The sequence below is a fragment of the Gadus macrocephalus genome, chromosome 1 (assembly GCF_031168955.1).
Source record: "Gadus macrocephalus chromosome 1, ASM3116895v1".
NCBI lineage: Eukaryota > Metazoa > Chordata > Actinopteri > Gadiformes > Gadidae > Gadus > Gadus macrocephalus.
Window position 1 is genome coordinate 9947660 of NC_082382.1, and position 14593 is coordinate 9962252.

The window sequence follows — 14593 nt, forward strand, 5'->3', positions numbered from 1 at the left end:
TTAGTGTTTACACATAGATCAGCCCCGAAAAAAATAAACATTCCATATTTTACGTTATTATTCAAAGTTCATTTTTATTAAGCAAGCACAAGTTGAAAAAATTTCTCTGTGACACGGAGAGAGACAAAGACACCAGAAATTGATATTTTATTCATCAAAGAGCAATATGATAATGTACCAAAAATTTATTTTGTTAAAATCACAACACTAACAGTAGATCAGTGAATTGCAAATTCAAAACTTCTCTATTTCCCCACTATATCGGTCATATAAATATTTTGACCTAGTTAGAAATTGGAATCCCATTGAAGTTAGTCCATAATTGACATGTTTCTCTTTCTTGCTCTATGAAATGCACAGATATGTGCACACGTCCACATGATTCATCTCATCCTTTAAGTAGATCTGGTTATGGTTTGTTTCCAAACGAACCTAAGGAGAGAATGAAATATATATTTATAATAAACAGTTGAAAGTAATACAACTAATAAAACAAAAAGGTCTTTTTTTTTTAATTTTGCTCTAGATCATACTCACACCCATACACCCCCCCCCCCCCCCCCCCCACACACACACACACACACACACACATGATCACAAACACACCGTAACAACCATCACTCTCATACAAGAGCTCACACACACTCAGTATTCTCCCACTAGCCCCCCCTGCCCCCCTGCCCCCCCCGTCCCCGTCCCCGTCCCCCCCTCACCTCTGCTGAGGAGCTGCAAGTTGCGGCCCTCTTCCTGCACCTGCAGCTGCAGCACCTGCTGCAGCAGCTCCTGTCGGAGGGTCTCCTGGACCAGGCCCATGCGCTGCAGCTTCTCCCCGTTGAGGCGCAGCAGCGCGCGGCCTGGGAGCACAGCAACCGACGGGTCAGGGGAAGGGTCGTCCGACCGCCACGCAACGCCTCAGACGGAGACAACGCCACGCAACGCTTTGAGAATGTGGATCAAAGTGAAGCACATCTGGGCCGCGGAACCGCACACCTACCCCGCCGCATCAACACTGCAGCCAATGGATACAGCAGCTGCGCTAATCACAGCCGCTTCTTTGACAGTTAAATGACCTCATTCATCCAGCGGTGGGATGTCCCGCGGGCCGGGACTTCTGCTGCTCGGCAGAAAGCGGCGGGCGGCCAATGGGAGCAGAGTGCTTCACAATTAAAAATCAAAACCCAGAGAAAAGAGCGGCGCATGTCTTTGATCCCCTCTATTCCGGTCGAGCTGCTACTGCTACGATGCTGCTTCCAACTACACCCCAGCCCCTTCTGGAGATGCATATGCATATGTAACTTTATATCAGTATAGCAGAGCTATACTTCATCACCAAAGGAAAACCTTTAAACGGGGGACACTTTGGATGTTGTACTGACCTGTGATGGCATGTTGCGAGAAGACCTCTACATAGGTCAGGTAGTTGTGTGGACAGTGTTTCTTCAGCCATCGGCAGACATCTTGCTGGGACCACAGCACCACAGGCCGGATGAGGCTGGGCTGAGTGGGGCTGGTGTGGTAGATCCCATAGTTGTCACTGGAATTAGACTGTGAAGAGATAGACACACAGACAGGCATGCAGTCAAAATGAAATGCAAGAAAGAGGGGAGAAGCAGTGCACATGTGGTATGAAATGAGTAAGTAAGCCTTGAGCACATCAGAGGATTTATACACAGCTGAAACCACTGTAGCTTCTGACATTTGTTGGGTGCCAAGCATGTGTTTGTACTGGAATGTGGGCTTGGTGTTATGGTCTTTGTAGCAAAGTAACACGGGGGAAACATAAACAAATACAGATGTGGACTCACTAGAGTAAACACAAAACATTCGATAAACGGTCACTGAAAAACAAAGACACACAAACAAACTTAGATGGACACAGATGGACAAAGGCAAATGGATCATTCACTATGTATATCTTGAACAAAAAATACAGTCAATACTTTGAACTTCTAGTTCAAGTTTTTGAATGTTCTCAAGAAATCCAACATTTAAGATGGCTACAAGATTCACTCTCGAATATACTGAATGTGGAAAGCTTCATAACAGCTTTGATCATTCATTCACTTTTTGAAATTCCATACAGACAGTATTCATAACTTAGTGAGTGACAATGGCAAACACGCATGCACACACGCACACGCAAACGCACACGCACACACACACGCACACAAAGTTCAAAGCAAATGGATTACATTACATGGTGTACAGTGAGCAAGGTATTCTGATTTAACTTCGGGTTTGGGATGTATTCAATGCAAGCTGCTTGGGTGCAGCTCTTGTTTTAGTGAGAAAAGATGCTGTGATTGTGATTATTCAAATCAAACCGAGGGTAAATTACGGCAGGAGGCAAATTATAAACATTCTGCAAAGGCTTTTGCCTTCGCGTTTACCTGAAGTTGCACTGCTCATCAAAGCTTCAGAAGCTGAGGATTCACTTCTGAATATATTGTACTCCACTGAAGTCAAATGCCCACGAAAGTTTTAAAATTACTTTCATTCAACATTTAGTAACACAAGCGTTCTCTGCTTCTAGAGCCAGACAAACTATGGAGCAGGCTGAATACATCAGAGGATTGAGGGACCAGACCAGGCTTAGGGCATGTCTCTTGTTATCTCTGCTAGCCAGGTCCACATCCCTAGCTTCTTAGGCCCGTTTAAAAAAACAAAACACAGCCTTTTACAAATTGAAAACAAAAGGAATGGCTAACACTGTTCACAGCGCGCAGGGGTTTTAAGGTGGTATAGACACAGTCCTGGTTGAGCGGCGGGCCTGAAGGCTATCATGTCTCACACGGAGGGGATTTCACATATTTAAATGTTTATTTTATAAGTTTGTAGAACAGACCCATTTCACTGAGTATCACTGAGAGTGTTTTAATTGAGAGTCCTATGCAACAGATAGGACTGGGTGTACAGAGAATGCCAGAGCATCACTTCTATTTAGGAGCAGGCTAAAGGGGAGCTCAGCAACCCGCTGGGAGAGAGCTCCTTCCATGGATAGTTGAAAGGGAGAAGAAAATACACTTCATATAATCATATTATATTTTGAGCTGTACGTTATCTATTATTCAAATCCATAATTAAAATATGGATCCCGATATGTATAGCAAAACAGATGAAGTCCATAATTAGGCCTACCATGAATTATCTAGTTATCTTTATATATATTATATATATATATATTCGATAGCTAGACTATAGTCTATCTATAGTTTAAAGGAACGGAAACTAGTTTGTGTCCCTCTGTAAATCATGATTTATCTATACAAACCATAACACAAACTCTGCTGAAAAACAATGATGGTTATCAGCTACAAACGATACGATGATACTCTGCAACCTTTCAATGGCATCACAACCCTTTCCATCCCAACGAGGCCCTGGACTTCTCTTGATAAGTCTACTGGCAGCAGTGATCCCTACAGGAGTGCCGTTCGGCCGAGCGGAGGAGCGGGCCCCAGGTGTGAGCCACAGGGGTCGTGTACCTGGGAGGCGCCGGTGCCGGGCTGCTGCAGCAGCTTCACCGTCCTCCCGCCCGCGCTCTTCTGGCCCCGCCCGTCGTGCCAGGTGAGGTTCCCGCCGGTCCGCCGGCTCAGCTGCCGCTTGAAGTCCTCTGGGATCCCCCGGTACTCCACCGCCGGCCGGCAGAAACTGAAGCTGGACGCGGCTGTGGGACGCAGAGAGAGAACGCTTTGCGTGTCGTCCTTTTAAAGATGCGTTGTATCCAACGTGAATTACAAGGGAGGCTGAGAACAATCTAAGTATGCCCTCCAAATTGGTGTAAATAAAAAAATATCCAAAGCTGTATGACCAAGGAAACAACAATAGTGTGACACAGTGTGGAGCAGCTAGCGATGGGAAGGTGGACGTAAGTGGACTTTACTTAATGAGTGCGTAATGGTTGCATCAAACTATTCAGACAGCGATAAAAGTGATATCCTGAGATTGTCTGGGTTTGTAGTGCAACCGTAGCACAGGACATGCGTGGATGACAGAAGGCTTCTGCCGGATAGCCCTCGGCAGTCGCAGTGTGTGCGGGACTGCGGGCAGGTCAGATGTGAAACAGTAGACATTATGTCAGTGACGGATGAGTTCATTCCTGTGAGGTATCTCTTTACCGACAGGCTCGTAAAAAGAAACCAGTGTGTGACTACTCGGAGAACAACTATTCAGAGAACCACCACACAATGATCAACTACACAGATAACCACTACACAGAGAACCACTAGAACAACTACACAGAGAACACAGAGAAGAACTACAAAGAGAACAACTGCACAGAGAACAACTACACAGGGAACCACTGCACAGAGAACCACTACACAGAGAACCACTACACAGAGAACCACTACACAGAGAACCACTGCACAGAGAACCACTACACAGGCCTTCTGAGAACCACTACACAGAGATCCACTACACAGAGAATCAATACACAGAGAACCACTACACAGAGAACCACTAAACAGAGAACAACCACACAGGCGTCTTCCAGTAGTTCACGCTCTACGACTACGCTGACAGACGCTGATGATAGACGAGTTGTTTGCTCATCATCACGAGGAGACCTGCTGTGGCCCAGGCTCCGAACACGCCCATCAGCAGGTGGCTGCCAAGCAGAGTCATGAAAGAAGGCGAGGAGAGAGAGTAAACACACGCTACTATACAAGACCTGACGGGAAGCCCTGGGACCATTACTGATTCATGAACCAGATTGTGGAGGATTTTCACTTGCCGTTTGAAGCGAGTTTATGTGCGCTTATTTGTGTGTGCGTGCGCTTGCGTGCGTGTGTGTGCGTGTACGTGTGTGTGGGTGTGTTTGTGTGCATGCGTGTGTGATCGTATGAGCTTGTGCGTGTTTGTGTGCGCACATATGTAAATGTACGCATTGTTCATTTGAATCTCAAATCAGAGTCAACGCGTTTTATTCGAATAATGAGAGGAAATAGCAGCGCGGGAACAGGATGCAGAGATGAAAGAGCGTCTTTAGTGTTCCGCTGGGCTCTTCCTTTGCATCACTCAACACTGCTTTATTTCAGACCCCCTGCCAAAGACGGCACAGAGAGAGGGAATAGTGCAAACACTAAATAAACTGGCAGCAGTTGATCAGAATGTGTTTTCAATACAATCTCCTCCATCTCTTGTTTATGAAGGCTCCACGTCCACAGTGTTCACTGTGGTGGGTGTCATCCAGCAATAGGAGCCTCGTCTCCTCCTCACATGCTGAGTCCTCTGAACTATTACTGAACCCTAATCACGCATTGTCGGTTAAATGTTCTTTACAGTAATAGTCGACGTCCTGCAACAACAAAAATATCCAAATATCCATCAATTCTTCCTGGGTCGGTCAAATATCAGTTTTATGGGAGTTGAGTTTCATCGTAGATCTTCAGTTATATTAAACGATATTAAATATCACATTTCGGAATGTTATTTTAAAAATGGAGGTTAAAGAGATCCTCTGAAGGGGAGGGGGGGGGGGGTCTCAACTCTCAACCGATCTCCCAAACTAGCCCTAGGACGCTTGTACCCTGCAGTCCAGGGCGCTGTCCCTTTCAGCACCCAGCCTGTCCTAAGACCACGATCTCTCCGTGTGTGGGACCAGAGCCAGACCACTCACACGACACTGTCACACCGGCCACGCGAGTAAATACAGCAACTGTCACAAACACGAAGACAAACACAAACACAAACACACACACACACACACACACACACACACACACACACACACACACACACACACACACACACACACACACACACACACAACACTGCTCTGCTGATGCCTTGCTGAATCTTACTTAAGGGCAATCTGATGAAAACAACCAGAACTAACTAATTCGGAAGCGGAACACAAACTTAATGTGCACAATGTAACATACACGCTACATCATTGCAAAATGCAGTTTTTAACAAACACATCTCCTACCGTCCACCGCCATGGCGCACTTTGTGTCCTGGTTTAGACGCCGTCGCTCTTCAAACCAAGCCCATCGTCACGTTAACCCCGACTCGCAGCTTTTCCTTCGTTCTCAACAACGTTTTTCGTGCTATAAACCCATGCGACCAACTTTGTTGTCATCCACCGCTGACGATTCGGACGGGCTTCAGTCAGAGACGCCACATTCCTGCGGCTCGACGTCCAAGATGCAAATGATATAATCAACCGACACTCCGTGCTGCCAAGTTGTTTAAAATAGCGAAGAATGTCCAAAAGCTGGTTTTGCGAGTAGGCTACAGTCTTACTACGCAAGTGCGTGTTTTTTTTTTAATGCCGTGAGAATCCCAAACGCGACTCTTTCTCTGAGCCTCCACAGCCTGCAGCCTGTAATTAAAGCAGCCAGTGGAGGCTGGAGACAGCCTAATGAAAAGCCTCTGCCAGGGAGAATAGAGCAGCCTACTTCCACAATAAGGAGTTCCTCTTACCCGTGACTTGATAAAGGACGCTCTGTGTATGTCCACGGGCAAAAGGCAAGTATGATGGACCCTCTTTGTAGGGTTTGGTGACTGCATTGGCAGGACATTAGACGGATTATGTCAGAGTGCACCATGCACTCTGACCCATTAAACCAAACAAAATTTAAAGCAAGGTTCTCAACGCAAAAGGTTTTACGTGATGTGTGTCACGCTCAGGCATTATCGACCATGCATAGAACAACTGTGTGGCCCAATAACGAACAGATGAATATATGACTCATCATATTAATGTTTTTCACAGGAGAGAAGAGTGCCTTAAAGATTAATAACCCAGATGAACCCTGAGCAGCTGTCAATGTGTCAACGTTTCACTGAGGAATAATCCCCCCCTACACACACAGACACACACGCACGCACGCACACATACACACACGCGCGCGCGCTTTATGTGTTTACGAATGTGCTTTATATATTTATGATGAACATGTACTCAAAAGCATCTTGCATATGCGAGATTGTAGTATGCAGTTCTTTTACAGAATCATCTTCTATCAAAACAGGCCAAGCGCCTTCCTTCAGATAACGCTGTGATGTGCACCATAACATTATAAACGACCACAAGGTGGCAATCTCACCAGCATTTCATTAAAATGGTCGGAATTTTAAAATGTATATTTGCACATTTTGAATTACAGTAATAAATTGAGGGGTGTGGGCATGATTCAGTGAAACCTCCTAAAAGCGTCTAAGTCTTCCAATGTGTGCACTGAACCACTAGCACAAACAAACCAAACCTGCTCAGCAAATGTGAAGTGTGCCAGACAGACTCAGCACTTTTGTTTGGCCAACAGATGAGGTTTGCCCGTAACATTTGTTTTGTCAAACGACTATTTCCTCCAGATTATAATTAGCCACGATGGCCCTAAGTAAACATACAATACAGTTCCGCCAACACATACCAGAGTGTGTTATGAAAATGTTGTGCACAGATGCCTATCAAATCCTCTTTACATGACTTCAATTCAGCAAAAAGAGATGGGGTTAGTGAAGCACGAGACCAATTAGTCTTGTTTGTTTCTTCACTTGAAGATCAATACACACAAATGGATGCCGGCCAGTGAAGCACAGAGCTGAATAACAAACTCGAAGTATTAAGTCCCCCATTCCTCATCCTAATAGGCCTATACAGTATTAAAGTTGACACTCTAACACAACTTTTGTTACGTTAAGTTCTCCGTTTGACCTTTCTCTCTCCAGAATGCAGTCAGACAGAACGGTTCAGAGAAGGCTAATGGTACACACTACGTGTTTGGAGATTCCTCCACCTTGGCTTTCAGGAGAGGTGGAGTTTAAGGGCTTAAGTGAAATTCTACAAATGTGTTGACCTTCAAGGAATACCTACAATGGTATCCTTTCACTACTTTAAACTAGTCAAAACAGCACGGCGTGTGAGAAAATCATTGTCAATGCCAGAGCGGCACTGGTTTAGAATCCGACATTAGAGTAAAGAGAAAAGCCACTTCAAAACATTAGCACGAAGACTCAGAATGTGGAACCAAGGCGTTAGAAATAAACATGGTCAAATAATGTGACATTTCCTATATGGCCTGGGTGTACAGACTGCCAAACTAAGGTTATAAAGAAGGGGTGTAAATGCCCATGCTAGTCTGATCACACATAAGCCAAACATACAACAACAACAATCATGTTTCCACCTTGTTTACCTATCCGTCTTCTTTCTAAAACTATTTTCTTTTCCCCGTGCCATTGGAGCCTCTACTCTCTCTAATGGGGCTGGTGAGTGGGCTTTAGGAACGGTTGAACCGTGATGCAGGCCTTTGATTGGCAGGTGTGTGGAGGCTGAACAGCTGTGACATTGTGATGTCATCGGTGACCACTTTGGGTGGGGTGGCCGGTCCCTTTCAGAATAATGGCGCGATTGTTGTCCAGGGCCAAGGCCGGCCGCAGCTCCTATGTGGTCTGCAATGTTTCCAATCCTATAATGGAGAGTTTTGTTGACACACCTTTGACATTTTAAAGCTGTGGGGAATACATAATACAAGTATGCTGCTGGGAAAATATGAATGAGTCCCCTCCCAGACACATACATACACACGCACACACCTACCCTGAACACTGTTCACACACATACACTTTTGTGGTAGTTTCAATAGAATAAGGGAGTATGCAGGTGAAAAAAGGTGGGTCCTGGTACAAACAGGAAGCAGGAAATGAGCTGTTAACAACAGCCAATCAGCAGATCCTTCTGAAATAATGCACACAATGTTCTCCCTGTGGAAGTAGAAACCAGGCTAACACAGACTTGGTAGTAAATTAAATCTTGAGTTCTGGCATGAATAGTTGTGCTTGCAAAAAGTAAAACACTTAAAGAAAACCACAAAAAAGCTATTGGGTGTTATGAACAAAGTCACACCACAGACTGGGCCACAAATTCTTGTGGTGCATTTTTGGGGTCAATATTTTGACCCCAGATGACTGCCAGATGACAGACGCAAGCGAGTTACAAAATGCATGATAAAGACAAAGGTACAAAGGGTTGTAGAATAAATTACTTCAGAGCAGAACTCAAAGAGGAAATGAATGGATAGAGTCTTAATACATTCTTTTATGTGGCCACATTAATTCATTTTCAAAGTTGACTCTATAAAACACCACTTTGTTATGTATGAGTAATTTTTTCAGCTTTGTGAGTCATGTGTGTTTTTTTGCCTGTGTGTGTGTGTGTGTGTGTGTGTGTGTGTGTGTGTGTGTGTGTGTGTGTGTGTGTGTGTGTGTGTGTGTGTGTGTGTGTGTGTGTGTGTGTGTGTGTGTGTTCACACAAGTGCGTTCGATTGCATGTGTTTTTCTAACACAGGGCATTTGTGTTTATTTGTCCCGGGTCCTGGTGGTTTGCTGCTAGTTTTAGTGAAAGGTTGACTCTGTGTGTATGTGTGAAGTCAAAGAACCCAAGATGTGTCAACGGATATCGAAGCAGCTTGGAAACAGTAACACCACAACAGCCCAGGCTCTCAGAAAACACAATAACTTTATTAGCTTCTCTTTATTAGCTTCTTTTTATTTTACCCAAGCAAAAATCACATGCCTTGCGTCACCTTGTTTTGGCTTAGACCTCCCTGATCCAAGGAGTTCAAACTCAACGGTAACCAGGCCGGGGAAAGACACGTGTAATGCTTAGCTCCACATTAAATATGAACAGCAAGACGAGACCATTAAGCTGCTTACGGCTGCAGTAGCGAGACTAACTCAAGTGACAATGTACGTGCCAAGCAACAGCTTCATAAAGCCCTCAGCACTAATAAGTTAACTTAAAAGTTTCATCAGACTTCTAAACGCTCAGGAGAAATGAGCAGCACTCATCCTCAGGAACCCAGCTATTTTAGTTCTCTTTCCGTTTGCCGTGATGTCAGGGAGGAAAAGTTGTCATAGAAACCATTCGTCCACAGTAGGCTCTGTGCTGCATGGACGAGTGGGCTGTCAAACAAGTGACGCTATCGTATGTATTTCTATATAACGTTAGAAATTGAAATGTAGTGTTGAGAAGGGGGGCTCTGCCCTCTCCCTGAGTCCCACTTTAGTCTCACCTTGGTGCGACTCTGACAGGGTAAGGAGGGGAGGGGCTGGGCCATTAAGACCCTTTTAGTGGCTTCAGCCGTCCCCCCAAACCTCACAGTGGACCGTTGTCCCTCCGGAAGAGTCCACCACACCCAGGCTTGCTTCAGGGTCACCATTTATAGGTTGGCACTCTGTTTTAACGGCACTCCTGATCGCACCACCGAGACTGGAGGTTGTGCCGCAGGGATTTGGTTTCTATTATTTAGTCATTCATTTCAGGATCAAGCCGTTTTCCTTTTTCTATCCTTTTTGGGTTTGTGTTTATATTTTTGCAAACTTGGCAATAGTGGAAAATAATATTTTTGCTCTATCTTTTAATCTGACCTTTCGATTTTCAAGTTTTTACTTGCAACAAGTGGCTGTACCATGAAGCACGTGAGACCCCTTTCTCCATGTGTGGCCCTGATTCTTTTTGCTTCACTGGTTGGAGCCAAGTTCTACAGTCCACCCCAGTATAACCATTACCAGGCAGGGCACGCTCAGCATCATGACCCTGGGAAACCCACCAGCAGACACAAGTAAGTTTCCTCTCTCCTTTCCTCTCTCTCACTCTCCTCCGCCATCATTCCTTGATCGCAGCTGAAAGAGTCATCATCACAGCTGCGATCACAGAGAGCACTGCTGTGTGCCTCACATCCTCTCTTCATTCTTCTGTTAAGGAACCACTGTGCCTACGTGGTTGAGAAGACCGTTTCCTTCACCATGCAAGAGGGGGCGGCCCCGTACGTCAAGGCTGAGTACAACAACTGTTCCTGGGGGAAGAGATGTCCTGCTCTCCTGTAAGTGCCATGCCAAACGAGAAACGTTTTAGAATAGTATTTAGTGAACCGAGTGCTTTGTTTCGATATTCCTTCTCTGACGAAATACGGCCTTTAGAGTTGTCTCTTACGGATGATGTTCCACACCATCAGGTATCGTCTGATGTACAAACCCGTCTTCAAAGTGGCTCATAAGACGGTGACGGAGCTGGAGTGGCGCTGCTGCCCCGGCTTCTCCGGCTACGGCTGCATGGAGTCGGCTCATCACCACCCGGTCCGCATGATGCCCCCCTTCAGCGGCCCGTCGTACAAGGGCCAAACGTTTAAGGGACCTCAGCTCAAGGGCCCTCCGCACAAAGGCCCCGTATTCGAGGGCCCCCCCATGAAGGCCAACCCATGGGGTCAGCTGAACGGGCCCCCTCCTGGCGGGTACCCCATGCGTCACTTTGACTCTCCGATGGCCCCCTCTTACCCCGAGACATCCTTTGAAGAATACCCCTCGGGACCCGGGGCCATGCCGGACCACCAGGGCCCTCATCAAGGCCAGCATGAGACAGAGCCAGAGCACGAGACGCAGCCGGAAACAGAACCCGGACATGGACCCCAACACGGGCATGGACTCGGACATGAGGACCAGCACGGCCATGCACCGGCACAACATGTGTCCGTTCAAACTGCTCCTACTGATGAAGGCCAAGAGGTTGAAGGTAAGATAGAAGGTCAATTATGTGACAAAGAATGACAAGGAACTTTGAAGCTAATATCTAAAATGCAGGTATTCATATTTCTTTATTCTTGATATGAATTGGAAATATGAATGCACTGCAATTAAATGCATTGTATCAGAAATGTGGATGGTTAAAAAAGAAACAGAGACTACCATGCACATGGAATTCAGAATAACCTTCTGTTCCCCCCCTCCTCCATCCTCTCAGGCCAAGGACTGAACGGCGAGGCGGGTGAGCGTCTGGACCAGATGGAGGACGACCTCCGGCGTCTGAGCCAGGGTCTGGAGACGCTGAGGGGGACCGTGAACGGGCTGGAGGGCGGTCTGCGCGCCTCCCTGAGGGAAGACGCCAACAGGATGCTCTCCGCCCTGCTCTCGGCCGGCCCCGGCCCCGTGTCGGCCCCGGCGCTCGCCGTGGGGTTCGGGGACATCCCCGGCGGAGACCCCGCGCTGGACGGGCTGGACGGCAGGCTCGTGTTCCCCGTCGCCGGGGACCTGAACGGGAAGATGGAGGAGCTGAGGGCCGACCTCCGGGCCAGAACAGCCGAGCTTCTGGAGCTGAGGACCACGGTGCTGAGTCACGACGGGGCCCTGAAGACGCTGTCGGGGGGGCGGTCCGGCTCTGTCGGCGGCCTCGTAGGAGACGGCCGGAAGGCTGCGGAAACCCTGGTGGATGTCAAGCTGAGCTCGGCCCGAGCTGAGATCCTGGACGGCTTGGAGGGGCGGGCGACGGGCGCAGAGGGCCGCTGCGAGGAGAAGGCCGGCGAGGTGAGGCGCCAGTGCCAGCGGGAGCACGGGGAGCAGCAGGAGCGGATGCAGCAGGGCCTGGAGGACAGGGCCGGCACTTTGAAGAGAGAGATGGTCCACCTGCAGACTCAGGTCCACGGACTGGAGGCGGCGGAGAGCTGCTGTGGCGGGATGCCCGGGCTGGTGGACAGGATGCAGCAGCTGGAGACGTCAGTGGCGGGACTCAACCGGTCCCAGGGCCACCTGAGGGTGGAGCTGGGGGGCCACAGGGACCACATCGAGGGCATGCTGGAGGGGAGGCTGGGGTACGTGGAGTCCAAGCTCAATCTGACGGGTACGGCCACACCTGGGCAGCTGGCAGGGCGGGCCGGTGACGCGCTCGGCAGTGACGTAGAGCAGAGGCTGGAGGCTAAGATGGCGGGGCAGCTGAAGGCTCTGGAGGGCCGGCTGCTGAACGCCGTAGAGGAGCTGGGCAACGCCACGGCCCCCGCCCTGCTGGAGGGCCACTCCGTGCCCACCCTGGAGACGGAGCTGGAGTCCCTCCGGCGGAGGCTGGAGACGGACGTGGACCGCGTCCAGAAGCACCTGAGCAGCCTGGAGGTTCGCTGCGGCTCGTCCTGCGCCTCGTCCCCCAGCTCCTCCGCCATCCAAGGAGACGCGGCCACGACCACCGCCGCAGACCCGCGCCAGGAGGAGGTCTTGAAAGGGGTGTTGGACCTCCAGGCGGACCGCCTCGACAGCCTCAACGCCACGCTGGACGGCCTCCAGAGGCAGCTGGCCCTCAGGGAGCGGCAGCAGGAGGCGGCGGCGGCGGGCTCCTCCGTTCAGGGCGAGCTCACCTTCCTCAAGTTCAACATCCGCTCGGTGAACCGCACGCTGTCCGTCCTGCGGGGCTCGGTGGGGGCGGTGGAGCACCAGGTGGAGCGCGCCAACAGCACCTGGCACCAGCGGGAGGAGCGGCTGGCCGGGCAGATGAAGGGCGTGGTGCAGCTGGTGGGGCGGCAGGCCTCCATGCTGGGGTCCGGCGAGCGCCGGCTCAGCCGGCTGAAGGGGGAGCTGACGGAGATGAGGCGGAGGCTGGCGGGGGAGCTGCAGGGCTGCCGCAGCACCGCCCTGGGGGTGAGGAAGGAGGTGACGCAGGTGGAGGGCCGCATGGCCAGCGTGGAGGACCGGTGCAAGGGGCTGAGCCACGTGGCGGAGGACCTGGAGCGGATCCGGGAGGAGCTGGAGAGCCAGGCCGAGGGGCTGTTCACCCAGCTCAACGGCACCCTCTACAGCCACGCCCAGCAGCTGACCGACCTCCGGGGGGAGGTGAGGAACTGCAGCGCCAAGGCGGAGACCACGCCACCGACGACCGCCGCCCCGGGTCAGACGAGGGGAGACGCGTTCACCTTGATTTAGACGGAGAGCTTCACGGCCACACATTCACGAGTCCAAAAGAGAAATAACCGAAAGGGTTGCAGGATGTGGATAGGCGTTTTATTTGATGCTCTGTACTGTACATACGGGTGAAGAACCAGCACTGAGACACACAATGGTTCGATTTGTCTTATTCCTTGAATATTAATATCCGTATGATATATACAATGTTATTATGCTGTAAACTGTATTTGTTGTTTCATTTCCACAACACTACCATTTGTCTAAGATGCTGCTATGATGTGCCTCATTTCAGGAGCCTTGGTGGCTTGGAGAATTACCATTGACTATGACGATGCATTTTGGGGAATATTGAGATGATTGTTTTTTTGACTGGGTTTTGTGAGACAAATTTTTTACATGTATGTATTTTGTATTTTTTAAGTGTGTAGAATTTGTCTAGAATAGAGGTGTCCACGTTTTTTTTATACTGTATCATTTCTTGTATAGGGCCTGCCCTGTCTACTTGCATCTGTCATTTTGTTGAAGCAAAATAAACAAAAATAGAATTAAAGAAGAATCTTAATACTCGCAATCGAATAAATCGAATAACCTACTGGTTTCTAAATAAACACAAATATCAGAATCCAGTTTTGTTAAACGCTCATTATCTAAGAATCGTATTAGGAGCTATTATTCTATCCTGAAGAATCGTTATGTCTAATTAAGACCACCAGATGGCACTAGAGAAGTACTTGAGTTGTCACTTCAGAGTGACGAGGACTCACGTTTGGGTATGTCTGAGCCAATTGACATGCAAAGAACGCTAGACAATGTCAGCCCAAGTGACTTTTTTTACGTGACAAAGGCTCGCTTGCCAACGGACAGTTACAATTGGCCTCTCCACTGAGGTCAGAGGGAAGTAATGATGGATGGACAGAAATACCAT

The 14593-nt window shown here is 48.6% G+C and overlaps 2 protein-coding genes across 2 annotated transcripts; one reads left to right on the forward strand and one right to left on the reverse strand.

The window, feature by feature from the left end:
- Positions 1-47: 47 nt before the first annotated feature.
- samd10a (sterile alpha motif domain containing 10a) lies at positions 48-6579 on the reverse strand. Its single transcript, XM_060054438.1, has 5 exons — positions 5933-6579; positions 3486-3667; positions 1377-1545; positions 714-854; positions 48-432 (listed from the first exon to the last, which is right to left on the reverse strand). The coding sequence occupies exons 1-5, from the start codon at positions 5943-5945 to the stop codon at positions 410-412; spliced, it is 528 nt and encodes a 175-aa protein (XP_059910421.1). The 5' UTR covers positions 5946-6579; the 3' UTR covers positions 48-409.
- Positions 6580-9879: 3300 nt separating this feature from the next.
- On the forward strand, positions 9880-14288 carry emilin3a (elastin microfibril interfacer 3a). The gene is made up of 4 exons (XM_060054565.1): positions 9880-10571; positions 10713-10832; positions 10965-11518; positions 11747-14288. The coding sequence occupies exons 1-4, from the start codon at positions 10420-10422 to the stop codon at positions 13684-13686; spliced, it is 2766 nt and encodes a 921-aa protein (XP_059910548.1). The 5' UTR covers positions 9880-10419; the 3' UTR covers positions 13687-14288.
- Positions 14289-14593: the final 305 nt, after the last annotated feature.